The following is a 21,244-nucleotide window of genomic DNA, read 5'->3' as shown; positions in this document are numbered from 1 at the left end:
ACCCCGTTAATGAGGGAGAACATAATGTAGTATGCTGCTGTAACGGCTTTTCTTAGCTTCCTAACATGATGGAGACTTTCATGCAGTCATCAGCTTACTAAAGAACTCGCCATAATCTGCAATAAACATTTATTTAAGCTATCAACAACTATGATACGATGCCTGTCTGTCAGATGTAATCCGAAACACAGAAAACTGTTGGAACAGGAGGAGGGATGGATGAAAGAAGAACTCTCTTAACATAGTCCAGATCCCCAGAACCGGTTTTACTGCCCAGTTTTGGCCAAACCAAATCCATCTACTCTAGTTACTCAACCTCAGCATTTTGACAGTTTGTTCCACTTTTGAACACTTTGTATCTCTAAGTGATATATATAGTATATATATATATATATATATATATATATATATATATATATATATATATATATATATATATATATATATATATATATATATATATATAGTATATATATATATATATATATATATATATATATATATATATATATATAGTATATATATATATATATATATATATATATATATATATATATATAGTATATATATATATATATATGTATATATATATATATATATATATATATATATATGTATATATATATATATATATATATATATATGTATATATATATATATATATATATATATATATATATGTATATATATATATATATATATGTATATATATATATATATATATATATATATATATATGTATATATATATATATATATATATATATATATATATATATATATATATATGTATATATATATATATATATATATATATATATATATATATGTATATATATATATATATATATATATATATATATATATAGTATATATATATATATATGTATATATATATATATATATATATATATATATATATAGTATATATATATATATATGTATATATATATATATATATATATATATATATATATAAAGATGGTTATCATTATTACAGTTACATGACAACTTGAAATCTCTTTATTTGATTTTGGGACCTATAAGAAACGTTTGAGCGGCCTCATATTATACAATTGTCCCACAGCAGGCGTTATTCTTGCCTTTCCCTCTTCTATTCGATTTTATCAGCGTAAAAGCACAAAAAGGAAATGCAGAATTTGGAGCTAATATCACTCCATCTAATGTACTTTTCTTCGTAATGACATTTTTTTTCCTCATTGAGCATAATATCAAATTATAACTCAAAAGTTTGTTGCGGGCTCCTGGGCCATTCACAAACAGCATAGTGAGGATAGTAGGTTAATACAAAAAACAAATCTGCAAAAATAAGCAGGGAAAACTACAGGAAGGTGGCAGATGTAGAAAAGGGAAAGTAAAGGGGTGTTGGTGCTTTGGAAGCGGAGGTATTTGTTTGATCCAAACGAAATAAAGTTGCACCCTGGCAGGCCGAGCACACTGCTCAGTGGGGGATGTGCCTGGAAAAGCACGTAAAAGTCTTTAAAAAAAAGAGCAAGATGGGGAAATCAGAGCAGGGATTGTTTTTCTCTTTCTTCTGTAAGTGGCTTCCCACTGAGATGTGACATGTGGTGGGATGCTGACTGAGGCTTCTCCTGCCGAATGTCAACTGCTCAGTAGACAGGCAATATTCAATTTACACCCCCTCTTGGATTCCTTCACAAATTCTTTCTTTCATTCTTGTTTTTTTCTCTTTTCCCCCCAGACTATCTCGATCCATCCTGCCCATATTCTTCTTTTCTTTTCTTTTATCTCTTTCTGTTTTTTCTCTCTGCTGTAATTTTGTCTTTTATTCAGCTTTTTCCAGTTTGTACTTCTCTCTCACCCGGTCTGTGACTCGCTCTGACTCGCTTTGTGACTCACTCTCACAACAGCAGCCGTCATGGAGCCCACACTGTCACAAACTGCACTCCCTAAATTCATATCTAATTTTTGGAGAAAAAAAACAAAAAAGCAATTTTAGAGAGAATCTGGCCAAAGCTACTGTAGGTAACATGCAGGGAATCTACGCTTTCAGATGACACACACAGCTAACTCTGTGGAGATAAACAACATGCAAAAGAAGATACACTTCACTCAGGTGCTAGTAAATCACGACACAACAGATCAGTTGCACCTTGCTTGATAAACCTAAAAACCCCATGTGCTTTGGCTGTTTACAAAAATGAACAGCAAATGTAGGAAATCTGTTATAAAAACAACATTAAAACCCTAAAACACAGCTGACAACCCATGCTGATGGCCGTGAGCAAAAGGGCTCTGAAATGAGATAAGATTGCAATTACTCTCCAAAACATCAAAATACTGATCACAAACTTACCAAAATAAGATACTTTACAATATGCATTATAAAATAGAATACAAAAAGACAAGAGATGAAATGCAAAAGATATATTACAGTACCAAAGCTAGGTTACCCCAATTAATTTGTCGCAGGGACCCTTGTCCCATCAGTGCAGCAGTCTCCCACAGTCTGGAGACTCTTTAGTTGAACACAGATTGCTACTTGTTCAAGGAGAACCAAAGGCTACAATGGCTAGCCTCGTCGATGCAAAGTTGATTATGTGAGCAAAATTTAAAGGCTGTAACTACAGTCTAAAAATATGAACTCTGTTTAAAGCCTACTAGTTTGAGTTTTAGCCCAAAGGTAACATACCTGTCACATGTCTTCCTACCACCATACACCACAAACCAGGAAGTGGTTGGACCATAGACAACAAGAGCTGGCCATGCCTGTGTTTATCTGTCCTGTTCTGTGGATGGAGAGTTACATCAATCATTGGTTACACCTGCCCTACTCACCAGTCCCTGGTGGCTACAACGGCTTACTAAGAGAGTCGAGCCATTCGTTAACTACATTATCATTTACACCTGTTTCTTTTTTCAACTGTAGGAACGTCCACAGTGCGTTACGTTAGTAACATTACCGTGTTAGCCTGGCTTCACTACCCAATGAGTACTGAATGCAGTCAAAGAGCAGCCTATCCAAGCTAATGTTGGCATGTAACATGAGTCAAGATGAACGCTCCTTGGACTGTCTGGTCAAATGAGCACAATTCCGTATTTTTGCTCACAGGACGTCTGGCTCGTTGTCAAAGACAAACGGCATGGGTGTTATTCTTGTTCAGTGAAGTGTTTTATCATACCGGGGAGCTACTATTTGTGTCAATGAAATGGAGCAGAAACTAGTGTCTCTTTTCTCCCACTGTGTCTGAGAGACAGATGCAGAAAGAAATGAAGTGGAATGTATCACATCATTGAAGTGCTATTCATCTTTCATCTGTATCTGGTTGTAGAGAGAGAGGGCTGCTTTCAATAGCAGGTGATGAGAAGCAGACGTGTGTGTGTGTCCATATGTTCCCTCTTCTGAGTGCTGTATGTTGCGGTGTGTCTCGCACTGTACAATGCGGGCCTGAATGTTCAGAGCCTGCTGGGATCTGCAGTCAGAGGTCCCTAACTTACGAGCCATAAAACAAGCTATTACATTGCTGCTGTCGCTGATAAAATAAAAATGAACATCCTACTGCATGCTCTAGTTTTTCTCAAGTGGAAAATGTGCATCTCTATCTCCTCATTTTTTCGGAAAGACGTGCTGTTTGTACAAGCTATCATCGCTCAATAAAACTTGCATGCTTTTCTTTTCACTGGGAGCCCCAGTGGCTCGTCCTCCGCTGATGGGATCGACTCAAGAAAATGGACAAACATTAAACAGTGAAATTAGTTTAGAAGCCAGTTATGTCAAACAGCAGTAAATGTGTGACTGAAGAATGGAAGGAGGTGATTTGATTTAGGTTTTAAACAGGCAACAAGGACCAGATGCCTGCACCGGTGTGTGTTCCGTGCGTCTCTGCATACGTCCATGAGCAGCACGTGAATATGTTTGTGCATGGGCGCATGTGCGAGGTCGTTTTACCTTGTGGATGTCTGGGTCGGATATCACGACATCAGATACTTGTTTGTGCCTGTTTGTGTGTGCGTGCACAGGTGCACGTAAATATGAGATCATCCTTTGGGCTTGTAAACATGAGCAGGAGGGCGGATGCAGTCTGACTTTGTAGATCTTTGGTGGTATTGAGTTGGATGTTTGATAAACTGTAAACATGTGTGCTTGTGTGTGTATGTGTGGCATGAACATATTGTGTGTTCTGGTGATTAAATTCCCTCTAACAGCAGTCTACTGTTCATCCAGAGGATTTTAGTGAGGCACCGACAGCTCTGTCTTCAGCTCAGTCCTCATTATTCTAACACAAGTCTTTTTTTTTTTTGGCCTTCAGCTTAATGTTAAAACACTTGTTGAAACCTCGCTCTCGACATGTGGAAACGAATAGCCGACTCGCACGTGAGGGCAACACATTCGGACCGAACGCGATCCGCTCGCAGATTGTTTGCACTACATCCAGAAGTGCACCGGGGCGTCCTGTTCAAACTATCGCTCTCTTTTCTCTCTTTGCCATTTTTTCTCTCTCTGTGTACCTTGGACGGTGATCAACAAAGCCCAAGCTGTGGGAACGGCAACCTGTTCATTTTTCTCACACTTTGGAGTTGACGCCAGGTTATTTTCGGCAAAAAGCAGTGCCGCTCTGAGTTTTGCTGTTTCATTACTCTGAGAAGCACTCAAATGGCGTCTTCGTTTTCTCAGAGAACATTTTTTACAAGGCCTTTGAGTTACGCTTCCTGTGTTTAATGGAGGTACTGTCTTCGTAGGGCTGCGGACCAGAGTCGGACCTCCCAAAAAACTCCAGTCATCGGCCTCCATCTTTTTCAGATTAGTGTGCACCTGAACGGCCCTCTGGACAAGCACAATGGCTGTTTTTCTTTTTTCCCCTCTCTGTTTTTTTGCGTACAATCTGCTGTAGATTAGCTCTTTTCACTCCCTTTATGACTGCGCTGTCACCGTCGATACCTCGACAAAACAAATCACCGGCCAATTGATCACAGACTGGGACGGCATTGTTGATGCGGTATTGTTTGAAGTGGGCAAGCCCAGCGGGGTGCATGTTCCTGGTTGCACGGAGCTTTTGTGTCATGCAACAAAATTGAAAACGGAGAACAGAGGAGGTGCGGAGTGTAACAGCTGGGGAGTTACAAGTGAAAACAGTTACACTCAACATCATAGCAATCACAAGGTCATTCAGAAGACTTAGAGGGCCCTCTTGGTCTTATCAGTGCATTACTTTGAGCCTCGGTTACATTCTCCAGAGGGGATTTTTTTTGTCTGGCATGAGAACTCAACCAGACACATCATTATGAGCGATCTGTCGTTAGCGTGACCTCACCGCCTAACTGCTCTCAATTACCCTTATCTCGCACTTACCCATCCCACATTGTTACTGTTACTCATTCAGCTCAAATGTGTTTTATTGGTATTTTTCACACATACATAAAAAAAACATGATTCAAGTATCCAATAAAATAAGTGTTACTTATGACAACCTCTCTCTCTGTCACACACACACACACACACACAATCACACATACGCACACGATGACTAAATGGCTGCGGAACAACTGGTGATTGTAGTGATGTCATCCACTTATTCTGATGCTGATATTTTATGCCTAAAATTATACGATGAAAAATGGTGGAAACACATGGAAGGTAAATAGCGATATCGCAATATTTCCTGCGGCTTCCCAGACATGGTCTCAAAGCGGGCAGGAGGCATTAACATCTGGTAACAGTGGGCCAGTGAGTAAATCAGTCTTTTTGGCCTAAAACATTACAGCTGCTACGTGCATTAAAATACCATCTGTTAAATATTTGTCCATCCGACAGAAAGAAATTTGTTTAGCTGACATATGAACTCAAAACTGATCAATACAAAAATGTTATTATTCAGGAGGGCCTTGATTCACTTAATTCATGATGGAAACCCACATAATTTACCTTTTATATGTGGCAACATTTTAAACATTTACTCCTATTTGTCTGCTTCGATATACGTACATAGCAGCTCGGAGGGTCAGCGATGCCACATTCCTGCCGCGATACTTAGCTTAGACGAGGTCCCGGAGGCCAGAGACGACTGGGAGGGCACAATACATGGTCATCACAATCATGAAATCCTCCCTTTTGAAAAAAGTAAATACAGCAGGCTCTTGATGGGCAAAGCACTTACCAACCCAAACCACAGTATGAGCCAATTTGAAAATCTGGCATGCGAGTGTGAAAATGAGTCATTCGCCTAAGTTACATCAAAATAGTTTGAGAGAAATCCCGCATGACGAATGCAGGGTAATTTACAAAATGTCACAATGAGGTAGTGAGACTCTGCATCATTCTCAGTCATCAAGTAAATCTGGTCTGAAGGTTTAGTGTATAATGGAACAAGGAACAGACAGGAAGAAAGAGGGTCTGGTGTCACACACTTTAAAGGTGCAATATACGGGATTCAAAGCATTAATGTAGCCGCAAACAACTATTTGCTTAAGTTATAGTGGAGCAATTTCTACCTGCGCAGAGAATTAAGTCACTCGCCTTCTGTGTGTGTTGTAATCCAAGTTTCTCTGTACTTGTTTACCTTGCAGGGACAGGCTTTTGGTGCATTTTGGTGCATGTGATGGCCACCACTCTGCACTGCGCTCATACGGCAGCAGATAATGCCGTCCTGACCGATGGGTTCCCCCTCAGGTTACAACTTTAGCTGTGTCATAGTTCTTTTACCATAGTTTGCACCGTTAGCACCGTTAGCTGCGAGCCACCAGCTCAGCCGTCACCATGTTGAGAGCCAATTGAAATGCTCCCAATCTCTTATATAGCACCTTTAAATAACACTGACAGTTATATGATTTCACTCATTTTCTTTCTTTGACTTGACTGATTTTAGGGAAATGGCTCAATATGTTTTGGGACGTGGTTAGCTTAAAGAGTGGAAACATGGGGTAACAGCTAGCCTGGCTGTGTACAAAGTGAAAAAAAGGTCTACCAACTCTCCTAAAGCTTACTAGTTTACACATTTGTAAATTGCTTGATTAATTCGTATACTTAATAAGTGACTACTGTATGCTTAAGTCTTGTCATCGTATGAGGTTGCCAGGTTTGGCACCATTTTGACTGCAAAGACGCCTATGACAAAACTGTACCTGGCGACCCACACAATAGGCAGAAATACTGCGTGGAAGTGCTTAGCCAATAGCGATGGTCTAAAGGTTTACAATACAATGCTGAGATAAAATACAGGATCCCCAGGCTGACAAACCAACCCTTTTTTTATAAGATTACTTTCTTCTTTCTCAGGCCTTCGTCAGATCATGGCAGTAGAAACATGACAGGAAACGATTGAGTGAGATTTGCAATAAAGGTCCCCAGCTTAGAAAATGGGGAAATTACATCTGATGGAGTCGGTGAGAGTTTAAAAAAAGCTGAGTGTGTCAGATGTTCAATGGTTGTCTCAAAATATTCCTATGATCCTGCAATGGTGACGGTTCGGAAAGAAAGGAAAGAAATGCAAAAGAAAGGTCAAAGGGTGTTTTTTAAAGAGGGGGTTAGGATGGGAGAAGGGCAGGAGACATGCTGGAAAGATGAGAGTGGGGAGAGGTGAGGCATAACAGAGGGGAGGAGGAGGAGGAGGAGGAGCGCAGGTCAGCTTGTATTCTGGTGGAAGTGCTTCAGACCTCCTGTGCTCCCAGTCAAAGCTTCCTCTGTTAGACCAGAGCTCTGATGTTCCCCCTGAGGCCTGGGTCCTGGAAGTGGGCTGGCAGAGCAAATAAACACAGCTCACGCTCGCCACACTAACACCTTCACATATGTATACTCACAAGAGTTTAAAAAGGATACACACACACACATGCATGTATACGCCAACACTAAAAGAGCTGCGCATGCGGGTGAGAGCAACACCTTCACACCTTGAGGATGAAGGCGATTTAGAGGCTGGTTTAGTTTAATTTGTGGAGAACAAACCTCCACGATCACGAGAGGATAATGATTTGAGGCAAAAGGGTGGGAAAGTACATATTAGTTTAGCCTTCTTATAAAATAGTATAAATGTGCTTTCACTAGGGATTTAAAAAACACGAAAAGGGCGTATGGACGCGAGCGCCAGATATAAAAAAAATATCTCTTAAAATCCCATCAGTTAGAGCACATTAAGAAGACAAGAACAAAATAAATCTCGACATCAGAAATGAGCGATACTAACTCCCAAAAGAATATACTGTATATATAAAGAAAGGACGTGGCAGCCCTCCAAAATATGTGTTATATTGTTGATCTCATCATGCTAATGTGTTTCTGCGCCATCCATCATCACACCATCACGCGGGACACGACCAGCCAAGTTTTTGAACTGCGTGCGACTGTGTGGGTTGCTGAGCAAATAAATCAATTACAGCATGGTTGATGAATACAGCATGCTGTAATTGTAACGTGTATAAGCCACATCAGTAGGAGGCATCCATCAAACTGACAGGACACACACACACACATGGCCTGATCTCCTGTCCTGGCGTGTCAAGAGGCCATTGACCTCCACTGAGCTCCACTTCCTGTGTTCCTCCCGCCGGAGTCCCACGAGGGAAACTCTAAGCTGACAACAACCTTCATCCCTGTCTTTCAACCATCCTCCTCCTCCTCCCTCACTTTTTACTCATTTCCTGCCCCATTGTCTTAACATGCCTCCACAGATCATCCCCAGATCCAGGCGATAGATAGGGGATGGGATTTATTTCAGCCTCTTATAATCTCCCTCACATGTAGAAACTCTACCTGCAAACTAGAGGAACGACACTCTTACAACTAGGGGACTCGTAACGCATGGTGACAGCATCGCCTATGGAAAGCATCCTCCATACTGGGCCCCTGCCCTCAGGACCTCTGCATTGTCTGGTTTGGGGACTCAGGGAGGCAGTGGGGTTTTCTTTCTTGGGTGCTATAATCAATATCCCGTCTTTGTAGCGCATTCCTGCCTGCGAATGCAAAAATAAATCACAGTAACGCTGGATGGGAAACAAAAACAGCAAGCACCCACACACATACACACACACACACACACACACACACACACACACACACACACACACACACACACACACACACACACACTGGAAGGAGACCCCTTCGCGAAAGTACATAATCTTCAGTATAAAGTGATCCAGGCTCAGGGCTTGCCTCTGGATCCTGTCTCTGTGTTTCATCCAATGAATTTGGCAGCTGACTGGGAACTGGGCAGGTAGCTGCTGGGTCAGCCACCACCAACACAAGGGACTGGTGGGAGAAGGTTGGTAGCCAAAGACTGGAAAGGAGGATGGGGTTAGGGATGCTTTTAAATGGGATCAGGTCAGTGTGGCAGGTCAGTGTGGCATGCAGGTCTTCACATGCTGGAGGTTGCATATAGACCCTATCAGCCATCCTCAAGACACACCACCGGGCTATGTCGGAGGCCTGTCGAAGGTGACTAATATTTTTAATCTGGCTCATAAAAAAATTAGCAAAAATAGTTTCGCTGCTTGCTACAGATCCTTTCTCTCTGCAGGACCTGTGTCAGAGCCAATCAAGGCATTTTTTCATGGATTGGTCTGAGCTATGTAATGTCCCGTCTACTTCCAGTTCTTTGTTTATTGTAATTCATCGCGCTCTCGGTACACAAGCTGTCAAAAACAGCAGCCAGCAGTCACAGCGATATCCACACGAACAGTGTGTCAGGGAAAGCCAAGAGAGGCTGTCCAAATCCCTCCCAGACCATTCTATTATCCTTGTGTTTTCCTAATGCAGCTAATTGGCTGTGAAACACGGAAATTGCTACTAATTACGACATATCTGAATATTAATGCAGACTTTTTTGGCATTTTGGAGCTGCATGCTGGTAAAGAAAACTGTGTGAAGAGTTTTGAAAAAGTAAACTCAGTACAGAGAAATCTGTGTTACCAATTACAAAAAGCTATCAGGCAGACGCCAGAAAAAATGTTGACGTTGTACGTTTCTGCACAGCACGGGATACGTTGAATGTCGCCGTTTCTGCACCAAAAATACGTTTCATAAATGTGTTTCATATCAGCCTCGTAGCACACTTGCAGAAACGTACAATGCCACTTGGTTAACGATGTGAAACGATTGACTGGGTTCAGGAAAGAAAACTACTTGGTTATGGATAGAAAAAACATTGTGCTTTGTGTTGAAATAATAACTCACTAATACCAAAGTCAATACGTACTATTTGTCTCACACTGGACACGAACAACGGTCTCCTGTATGAAAGTCCTGTGTTTGTTTGAGCCGTGCACCGCCCCTCCAAGCAGCGCTTAGTGGACTTGCTTGCTCGATATACTCGTTATCACACCACGTAACTTTAATGACAGTCGCTTTATGTACTTCGTCACTTGCTCTGCGTGTCGCTCGCTGTAATACATCGCTTGCTCAGCCTGAATTCCAATCCACTTTCAATGTGGTTTGCAGAAACAAACAGTGATGAGATATTTTCCCTGGCGACATCGCTGTTGGCGCTCTAGTTTAAAACTGGCTGCTAAAGGCTTTGAGCAATCCTCCTGGCCTCAGCAAGCCTTGAGAGGACAGAAAAAAGTATTCCTCTGAATGAAATAAAGATGGTGAAGGCAGCACGGGGCCAACAACATGTCAGTCTGAAGAGAAGAGAGAGAGAGACGGACAGGGATTATGTCAACAACTAGTGGACCAATGGAGCTGTGAAACGAGAGGCCGATAGAATAAGCCTGAATATAAATCTACATGTTTCAAATCACAGACTCGAAAAGTGCACAGAGAGGACAGGAAAAAAGGAGAGAGGAGGAGAGGAAGCTTGTTAGCATGATGGATCGCTCTCACTAACAAACTCTGACTGACGTTAAAAGGCTGTACCCAATTACTGGATGGTATCCCAGCCCTCACACAGGCACACGCACACACACACACACACACACACACACTTACACACAGTTAGATTGTTCTGGAAAGTAGGTTTACCGATTTTATGCCAATATTTTTTGTGCCAATATTTCATTCAAAATACTACAATTTCATAGATACTGATAAAAGACACACACTTACATACCCACCAGACAAACTTCTACACACGTACACATAAGTCAGATTCCACTCAGTGTGATGCTCTGTGTTTTAGGGGCCGTGTCATGTTGACCGGGGCCTGTTGCCTGTCTGACCAACATACTTTCACATTCCAAAACAAAAACACACGGGTCACCTCTCCCTCCACCCTCTTCTGCTTGTCCAGAGGCCCCGCGGCCTCCCCGTCCTGTCCATCACTAACACCCAGGGGGAGAGCTGCTAAGGCTGCAGCATTTCTGACTGACAGACGGCCTGTCGATGTATGTGCATGTGTAGTGTGTCGTAACGAGAGATCAGTTGGTTTTCGCTGTTCTGTTGATCTTTGATACGAGTTGTTTTTCTGCTATCTGCCACTGTCCTGGTTCTGTCCCTGGTCTGTTTTAGCTTGTTTCGCATTTTTGACCAATGGGCAAATTTGTGATGCTTTTCAACTTACATTAGTGTTTCAATATGTTAGGATGTTTGTGAGCGTGTGGGGGAAAGGTTAGTCGCTTTGAAAGTATGTGCAGAGGCCGTGTACGATCCAGAGTTGAGGTAAGAGTCAAGTATAATGCCGTAAATCCGAAGGGAAACTAAAAAGGTGCACTCAGTAGAGTGCAGATCTCCGCCAGGTGTGTCTGCAACGACCCCTGCTGTAACGTGTGATTGAATGAACACTACCCACAATTGTCTAAGCCCCAGTCTAGACCGCAACTGTATCGGACGTGTTTTGTCGAACGCACATCTCGCACGTACAGCTCTCATTTTAATCTACCCTGTTGTCTGCACCGGCTCTGTGCAGGCCTGCGTGCATCCCAGCTCCGTCTTACGGACGTAACCGCAAGTTGAAGAGTTTATTCAGTCTATTTTTCTGACAATAACTTGTGTAAACGTGGGGTTGATGCACAGTATAAAAGCATGGAATAACTGTCCCTGGCAGCAGAACAGTGGCTGAGCGTCAGCGATGGAGTCCGCTTTGTGTGAAGTTTCGTTAGCTGGTTTGCGAACCGCACCGTCCAAAACAATAAAAGTGGGCAAGCAGGTTAAGAGTAATGCGTGAGAAGCCACTAGCATGACTGAAGGCTCTTACTGTTGTTAACTCACCCGCACAGATTATTGAATGCATTTCCTGTTTTAAACTTATCAGTAATACAAAGTAGTCTGCTCTCTTGGTTCTTGTTGGACTACTAACACAAACCCCAGCCCTCTTTTTGGTTGAATGCAGTGTTTTTTCTTCTACCTGCACAAATCTATCTGTAAAAGAAATTAAGATATTGCAGTATTCATCTGCATCGATACCAATCTGGCGTACCTGATCGGTGCATCTCTCGTTTTCTGACCGTTGAACGAGTATTCGGTTACAAGTAAGAATTGTGTTATAACCATATTAGGATGGTCAGGATGAATTCAGTTTTTGTGTTGTGTCCTGAATTGTTGTGTCAGTGAAATGAAAAGAGAGGTCGTCATCTTGAATAAAGATCTGATTTAATATAAATTTGGACTTTTTGTGTCACATCAGAACCAGATCGACTTGAAATAAACTTTTTTTCCTGGTCAGCAGTAGACTTGCATCTGCAGTGCATTATCCCAACTGAGATGACCGATTGATGGATTTATCGACTGATTGACTGACTGAACGAGTGACATCTCAGCGTACACTCTCCTGTCTCCACCTCAGCTCCATGCCCGGCCGTATCCATCCCTCTCAACACTCCCGGCTACAGGCTGCAGATTCAAGCTGTGTGTGTGTGTGTGTGTGTGTGTGTGTGTGTGTGTGTGTGTGTGTGTGTGTGTGTGTGTGTGTGTGTGTGTGTGTGTGTGTGTGTGTGTGTGTGTGTGTGTGTGTGTGTGTGTGAGATGTTTGTTGCTTGTTGCGTGGCTATGCTGCTCCAATCTCTGAGCCATCTCCTCTCTGTTTTTCCAACTGTAATGTGTGTAACATGTGGTGGATTGCTGCGGGATGGCTGGACGAGTGTTATTGCCAAACACCGTAAATTAATTTGGGGTAGAAATTGTTTCCCAATATTCATTGCGCAATGCTGCAGTTAAAACAAATACTGCATCTACTGAACTATATAGTCTGGCTGCAGTTCCTTTATAATAAAGCCTGGGTCAACAACCTTTTCTATGAATTTACAAAGATGAATTTTGACATTGTTTGTAATAATAATAGTGATGTGGGCCCTCTCTCAGTTACCACGTTGTGATGTACTGTAGGCTACTAATACGAATTATGTTAACTGGGCTTAGCGATTGCGATCCCTGTCCATGACCTATAATTGGTCTGAGATGCTTTAATCCACAGCCAGTGTGCAGTCGGTGTAGCAGTTAGAGGTCTTTAATCTTGGCTAATGGTGTCATTATCCTGCAGTCCGTCAAACTAAACCTCTGTGCTGTTGACGGAAGCCTCCTTTATGTATTCTGTAAATGGTCTGGCAATACAGAGATATCTGGTGCTACTTTGCTAAGCATATTTTGACACTGCCCTCTTGGTTCACTCAGCTTTATCAGACTCATCTTTGAAGTTTTTCTCATGATTATAGTTTCAAGCACATGCGGCCTGGTCTTCTCTTGCAACACGATTAAACTCCGTTTGGGTCCAACTGGGCTGAAAAAGCCTGCTGGATTTGACCCTCCGTGTCGTGTGCAAATTGGTTAGGCGTGGTCGCCTCTTTGCCAGGTGGTTACTGGTTGCGGCACCTGTGACCTCAGGACCTCTCAGCACGAACTGTTTGTAAATGAAGAATCAACATATCATCAGGCTGGTTTAATCTGTTTTATCACTGACCTAATTTAGCAACTTGTAATCATGGGACTACATTAATGAAGTCACAAAGTAGTGACATAATGTCAGTGTGGTAATACAGTGTATAGTATTTGCTCTATATCTCTTGAATTTTATTTTCCGGTACAAAGCACACAACTCCGCTGGTCGCCTAGCAAATGGTTCCGACCAAGACAGAGCCACGTAACCTCTTGTTAAATCTGCTAAATGTGGTTTTTGCATTTCGGTTTTGGAACAGATCAAGCTAACAAGATGTAACATGGTAATTAATGGGTGCTGGTATAGGATACCTTTTGTTACCTTTTGGAAAGAGCCTTGCCAGATGTTTCCCTCTGTTTCCAGGCTTTATGCTAAGCTAAGCTAACCGGTTGCTGGCTGCAGCTTCATGTTTTCTACACAAACGTGAGAGTGGTATCAATCCTGTCATCTAACTCTCGGCAAGACTGCAAATAAGCATTTCCCAAAATGTCAAACTCTCCCTCTAATGACGATAAGCAGATGGGCTGGCCCCCGCTGATGTTTGAAATGGCGATAGAAATGCAAACGTCTGATTACTTCTTGTTTTGTTTTTCAGGAGGAAATGCTGTGACGGATTCAGGCTTGTGATGGGCCAGTGCATACCTGAAAGTAGGTAAACCACACACACTGTCCTCCAAGTCTGGCTCATGAACTCACATCTGATCTCACATGCTCCAAATCTGATATAATCTCTCCGATACAGCAGTTTATAGATTAAAACAAGCTGCACAAGACACAGCCTGGCCACCACATTTGGAGTTATTGTGTTTAAGGAGTTGTGTCAGATAACGTGCACGTTGCAGCGCTCTGCAACAAACAAACTGAAGAAACTGCACACTGGTTTGGCACAGAGAACTGACACATCTTGTTGTGGTCATCCATAAAATGTCTAATTGTGAAATCTTTGACTTACATAATCATGATCAGGAACACAAGTGATGAGTATTTGACGGGTTTAGTGTCTAGAGCATCAATGCTAGACTGTGGAATTCAGACTGTGTGTGGCATGCCTCCATAGAATAACAGTGAGTCCCATCGGCCACTAGAGAACACTGTTCCTCCATGAACACGACAGTCTTCATAAAGGATGGATCTGCCCGAAAACTCATATTGTGTATACAGTCATGGGCGGATTATGAGACACTTGGCCCCTGGGTACAAATACACAAAAGGCCCACCACTTTATAGTTGTTAAACCTCTGTCTGTTGTTGTCTTGTGTCTCTTTGTAGTCGTTTTGCATCCCTCGGTAGATGTTTTGGTCCTTTTGTAGGGTTTTTTTCTGTGGTTATTTTACCCCTATTTGTAGTCATTTTGTGTCTCTTTGTGGTTGTTTTGTGTCTCTTTGTGGTCATTCTGTGTTCCTTTGTGTGTGTTTTTACTCCTTTTCATAGTTGTTTTGAGTCTGCTTGTGGTCTCTTTGTGGTCTTTTTGCAGTTATTGTGCATCTCTTTGCAGTTGTTTTGGCTTCACTGTAGTCTTTTTGTGCCAACTTGTAGTTGTTTTATGCTTCGTTGTGGTCATTTTGAGTCTCCTGGTTGGTACGTGTCTCTTCGAGTGATATTTTGTATGTTATGGCCAGGGAGGCAAATTATAGTACTATATAGTTACTCAAATGTGGATCACACCAGTTTATAACCGTCTTGCGTTCCACTATGTCTTGAGATTGATGTCTTACTTGATGTCTTTTAAAAAAAATAGTTAATAGTTTTACTTGATATTACCTGCAGTGGTGCAATGGAGAAATATGACAAACTTGTATCTAAAGAGCATTTTATGCAACAAGGTGTAATGTATCACTATGATTTCTGTGATGTTGCTTTCAGTGATCCTGAGTGACTTGCTCAGCTAACTATCTGCCTTCTCTCTCTCTCTCTCTCTCTCTCTCTCTCTCTCTCTCTCTCTCTCTCTTCTAGGTGTGGATGTGTGTGCAGCGTCGCCCTGCGAGCAACAGTGCACTGATAACTTTGGGCGAGTTGTCTGCACGTGTTACGCCGGCTATCGCTTCGACCGAGAGAGGCACCGCAACCACAAGTCTCCTTACTGTCTGGGTCAGCATGCTCCCTTGTTATATCTCCCACTTGAATACTTTTGACTATCATGTCTATTACTGTTTTTTCTCTCTCTCTTTCGCTCTCTCTCTGTCTCTTTCTCTCTCTCTCTCTCTTTAACTGGAAAACAGCGCCCTCCTCCTGTTGCTGTGAGATTTGTTTGTTTAATGTACATTTCATTCTCTCTTTGTCCCCCTTCACACACACACACACACACACACACACACACACACACACACACACACACACACACACACACACACACACACACCGCAGACATTGATGAGTGTGAGCTCCCAGGCGGCAGCATGTGTGACCACGAGTGTGTGAACACAGTGGGCAGCTTCCTGTGTCACTGTCACAGTGGCTACATACTCGCACCGGACCAACGCTCCTGCATCCCTGTACACAACTGTGAGTTCATGTGTTTCAATTGAGCTTTACAGCATTTGGATGAACATTCAGTTGCTAACTATCTATTTCAACAATATAGTTAATGATGCAGATGATTCTGATATGGACGGTGGTTGTTTTTAATGGTTGTACAGTAATTGTTTGACACTCTGGAAATGAAGGGATTTCTGATTGTGATTCAGTGTGATTTGACCCTGTTGTTCAAATATCACATATATGGAATGTCAGAGGTTTGGTTTCCCAGTGTGGCCGCATTTTAACTGTATGTTTTGTGTTGCAGTGAGTTCATCGGGGAAGTCAGACACCCTGATGAGTGCTGGTACCTGCTCCTTCACCTGTGAGGATTTTATGAACATGAAAAACAGTCTGCTGCAGCTAAAGCTAAGGCTGGGCAACACACAGTCACCCAACCAGGTAGCACGTGTACTTTATACTATATACTTTATAGATTTGTTTTATATATATATTAATATTTTATATGATTGATAACATTCATTAAACTTACTACAGCCGATGTGCCAACATGTTTACTATATATGAGACTGTAAAATAGAAGTTTAGATTTGGTTTAAGGGTGACTTAAGTCCCAAAGCGGGGGACTTCACACGTTCCCTTGCTTGCTAGTCTGGCTTACATAGTCTTCCCTCTTTGTGTTTTTAGGTACCTGACCTGGCCAACAGCAGTGACAAGCCTTCTCTGGGGAGGGCGGGAAAAAGTCCTGATAGCCCTTGTCTTCCTGGTCTACCTGGTCCTCCGGGAGCTCCTGGGGTCCCAGGTAATGTGGATGTTGTTAGAGTACCAAAATGGAAGAGTGTGAAGAGGCAGAAAAAGACAATCAAAGAAAAAGGAAATTATCTACACATGTTGATAAAAACATGAAGAAAGAAAACATATACAAAAGATTAAAGCAGCAAAAATGAAAGTGAATGAAAAGCAAGTCCAGGTTTTTAAAATGAGCTGCCTGAGGAGCATAGCTTCGTAGTATGAAGCCAATAACTATCCGATTTTATATAACTCTCTTTGTCGCTGTATCCATCTGTCCTCACCAGGACACCCAGGAGAACCGGGAAAGAGAGGGGACCCAGGGGACAGGGGCCCGCCTGGTCCACGGGGAGACATGGGACCCATGGGTCCAGAGCCTGACCTGAAGCATGTGAAAAGAGGCCGCAGGGGCCCAGTGGTAAGAAAAAAAAATCCATCTATCCCATAATGAAGGGGTTATCACATCTGTTTTTCAGCTAATTTCCCACTGGAGCTTCTACTTCAGGACATCAAAGTAGCGTCTTAAAACCTGGAGGTCACGTCCTCCGTGTGTCAGCAAGTCATACCAATACGGGTTTGGTGCCACTGCTGTTGCGTGAGCACAGTGCACGTGAGACGGCACAGTCGGCCGTTGTCCATCACCTTTCAGTTCCCGTGATGAAGGGAGGCAGTCTATTCATTTAAAACCGTGTGGTGGATTTTTTTGTGGTGGAAATGTGTTTTTCTAATCTCTGAAGGAAAAGTGCAAAACCTAGTGACGTGTTGTTCAAGATGTATCTTTTGAGCTGCTACAACTTCTTGTCATCTCTGGTTTCAAACAGACTAACGTTGACAAACCGTCCCACACATGTGTCTTGTCATTCATACAGGGACCCCCCGGGGCAGCAGGAAGAGATGGACTGAAGGTCATTATTACACATCTTTATTTTCCTCATTTGTGCTTTGAATTATTCCTCTCATGTTTGTACATCTTTGATTCCTTTCCTCGCCTCCTCTCCTTGCGTATTTGTCCCTCCCACCTGAGATGCGAGTGGAAAACAATCAAAATGAAATACGACGTGTGGCACGCTGCATCAACTGTCCATTGTCGCGCCTCTTTGATGGATGCTGAAAACACTCCCGCAAAAGGATACACATCCGTGCATCCTCGCTCACAGCTCCTCCAGCAAGCCTCGTCGCTCCTCTCGCCTCGAGGTGCATTTTTTAGGAATTGAGACATCCTTCAGGATGGCGCCCTGAGATAGATTTCCGGGTCAAAGGCAGGAGGACGGATGAGAGAGGTAGACGAGGAGACGAGGAGGCACAAAATAGAGAAATGAGAGGAGCGCCTTGTCTTTACGTGTGTCTGTGTTTGCATGTGTAAAGCTAAATATAATCAAGTTATAAAATGCATTTCTGGACAGCTAGTTCTGTCGTGCTTCTGGTTTCTTTAGTTCTTCCTTATAGATATACATTGACAATGATTACATTTCATATATTTTTAACCTGCTTGACATTCTACTGAATGGTTTTCAGGACACTTAAGTGTTTAGAGTTATCTGGGTTAATTTGTGTTCTTTCTCATCTGCAGGGTGACAGAGGAGCTCCTGGTCCCATAGGTCCACCTGTAAGTCACTTTTGACTGATACCTGCTAATAAATTCACATTTTATTAAAGCTACTGAATAAATCTACTCATTAACATGCTCTAGCTTGTCTTAAACCTGCCGCCTTCATCTACATGTTGCCCCCTCATTCTATAACGTAAATGACAAACACATGTAAATGAGGAACGTACACCTGCATGCTTTTTTCTGAGCGGTTGATTGTATGTGTACATTAAAACTTGAACTGTGAATTCTTTAATCTCTAAATTGCGTTTGTGAACCTACGAATAGTTGCCGTAATTTGTTGAAAACAAAGCTCTGCATGTGCACGGTGAATCTGTAATTTAACAATGTTTTGATTGTTGCTTTTAATGAAACTTTTAATTATTTGCTGCCATAGCCAGGTTTTCTTTTTTCTGGATCGACAGCTTACGTCTCATTTTATAGTCCTGTTTGAAGTGGATGCAGTAATCAGTGTAATCAGTGAGGGGGCTGTTGCTTTTGACTTGTCATAGCAGGGATAGTGCAGCTGAAACTAATTTCAAGTGTCCCAGCACGTAAGTGGAACAGAGTTGTCAGTGTCCCTGCTATGACATGCCAATAAGTCTGCCATGCTATTGGGCCTCATACCTCAAAGTTTTCTGGTTGTTAAACCCAGTGAAAAGGTGACATGCAGGGCATCTTAATAATTTCCTCACTTGGTCAACCAGGGACCGCCCGGCTCCTTCGACTTCCTCCTGCTGATGATGGCTGACATCCGCAATGACATCATTGAACTGCAGGAGAAGGTGTTTGGGGAGCGCCGGGGCATCTCCCTGGACAGCCCTCCTCATTCCAGCGGGGAAATGGATTTTGTGGAATGGGGCTCTGGACAAGGAGATCTCCTACTGAGCACCTGACCCCCTTTTTGCCGCCCCCCTCTCCCCACCCACAGCAACAGCCACTCGGCAAACCCTGCAAAACAAACTCCACACTCTTGACTCTTTTGTTTCCTCGTTGATAAAGGATGCTGGTGTTCAAGGAGCCGACATGTAAATAGACCAAAATCAACCACACAGCCGGGATGAACTGGGCGAGGAGCCTCGATTGCATTCTCGACACTGCCACGGACAGTGAAACAGAGAGATGCATGGATTATTAAAAAACGGAAATCGGACGCTCTTAGCCACTGCCAGCGCCGGCTGGCGGCCTTTCACGTGCTGCAGTGTGAGTGTGAGCGATGTGTGTGCAGGACATGTAGAGTGAGAAAGATGCAGCATCTGCCTTCACATCTGAGTCTCTTAGCTCGGACCACTTCAAACGATGAACTTTATCGTCTGCATCTCTTCCTGTTCCTGAGTCTGCCTCGTTGGAAGCTCTGCTGCCTCCGAGGGTTGGTACAAAGACAGAGGACCAGAGGACCAGCGCTGTGAGCCTCCCCCTGCACCCTCGGTTCTGAGCTCTGCAGCTCCTCTGTACTCTGAGGCATCTTCAGACGCTAACTCATGAGATTCATGAGAGTATTACAATACCAATCCTGCACTGTTGGACAAAAATGTGTGATGTCTGATGTATTTTCCTAAATTGTACAATTAAACGACTCAAGCTTAAGTATGGTAAACAAAAAACGCAAATGTTCATCTGGGTATAATCAGAGAGAGATGTTAAAAGTGTGAGACATCCAATCCTTTGACAGTGCATTTTAAATAATGTGCTGGTATCTGTGGCTGAGAAATAACATGCAGTATTAAATCTTACACTAAAAGGTTGAAATTGAAAGGATAAAATGGATCAATGCATTGGGAAAGGTCCAGGGAGACAGGGAATGCCTTTTTAAATTGTCCTTCAACCCATAAATTATTAGGCGAGTTGACTGTGTGAACATATTCCTAATCAGAGAAAATGGCCTGAAGGGAACAGTTTCAGTGGGACGAGGGTATATTCTCATACCAGAAACAAGAGAATGAAGAAGGAAGTTGTTTTCTGTTTTTTTTTGCCAACAAGGGCTAACGAGCTGCTCAACAAAGAAAATAACTTCTCACTTGATTTATTACCTCAGTTAACATTGTAAACATGAGTTTATGGTCTCAGTCACTATAGTTTCAAGTCTTTTTCAATACAGCAAAATGTCAAATTAGCAAATGATGGTCCCATTTAGAGAAAAACAGGGTATGCTTTAGGGTGTGGCTACTTATGATTGACAGGTTGCTACCACTGCGTTGTCCGGTCTGGGAGTTGTCCGTGTTTTCGTCTTACAACCCTAACCCTTTCACAGTGTGTTTTCACTTCATGAAAGTTGTTTTTAACATTTAGGTTGCCTCAAAGTGACGTTAAATGTACCCAGCTCCACCCTCTCGTGTCACTTCTGGTTGCAAAAAAACAAGATGGCGACGGCCAAAATGCCAAACTGTAGGTTTCAAAACGGCACTCCACATGTCAATTGGTAATGTCATGGTAACTTCGCTCATTCTTTTATACAGTCGATGGGCTGGAGAGCAAACGCTTAGGCTACTAATTAACATATTGAATCCTGTTTGTTTTTCGTTACAAAAAAACCTTCAGAGGAGCTTCAGATCCAGCTCATTCAACAGATATAGAGTGCTATCAATCTACCTCCCTGCAAAATGTCACAAAACACC

General features: G+C 42.4%; 1 protein-coding gene across 1 annotated transcript in view; it reads left to right on the top strand.

Moving 5' to 3' along the window:
• LOC142933761 (collagen and calcium-binding EGF domain-containing protein 1-like) overlaps window positions 1-19,525 on the top strand; it is a 29,568-nt gene extending 10,043 nt beyond the window's left edge. Inside the window, exons 3-11 of the mRNA XM_076077977.1 lie at window positions 14,373-14,425; window positions 15,731-15,865; window positions 16,142-16,279; window positions 16,560-16,693; window positions 16,940-17,054; window positions 17,329-17,459; window positions 17,911-17,946; window positions 18,612-18,647; window positions 19,337-19,525. Of these exons, the coding sequence (XP_075934092.1) occupies window positions 14,373-14,425; window positions 15,731-15,865; window positions 16,142-16,279; window positions 16,560-16,693; window positions 16,940-17,054; window positions 17,329-17,459; window positions 17,911-17,946; window positions 18,612-18,647; window positions 19,337-19,525 (967 nt within the window). The remainder of the gene's footprint in view (window positions 1-14,372; window positions 14,426-15,730; window positions 15,866-16,141; window positions 16,280-16,559; window positions 16,694-16,939; window positions 17,055-17,328; window positions 17,460-17,910; window positions 17,947-18,611; window positions 18,648-19,336) is intronic.
• Window positions 19,526-21,244: the final 1,719 nt, after the last annotated feature.

The sequence above is a fragment of the Anarhichas minor genome, unplaced genomic scaffold (assembly GCF_050575085.1).
Source record: "Anarhichas minor isolate MPS153535 unplaced genomic scaffold, ASM5057508v1 ptg000062l, whole genome shotgun sequence".
In the NCBI taxonomy this organism is placed as follows: domain Eukaryota; kingdom Metazoa; phylum Chordata; class Actinopteri; order Perciformes; family Anarhichadidae; genus Anarhichas; species Anarhichas minor.
Note: the sequence above shows the minus strand (reverse complement) of the source record. Positions and strands in the feature narration are given on the sequence as shown.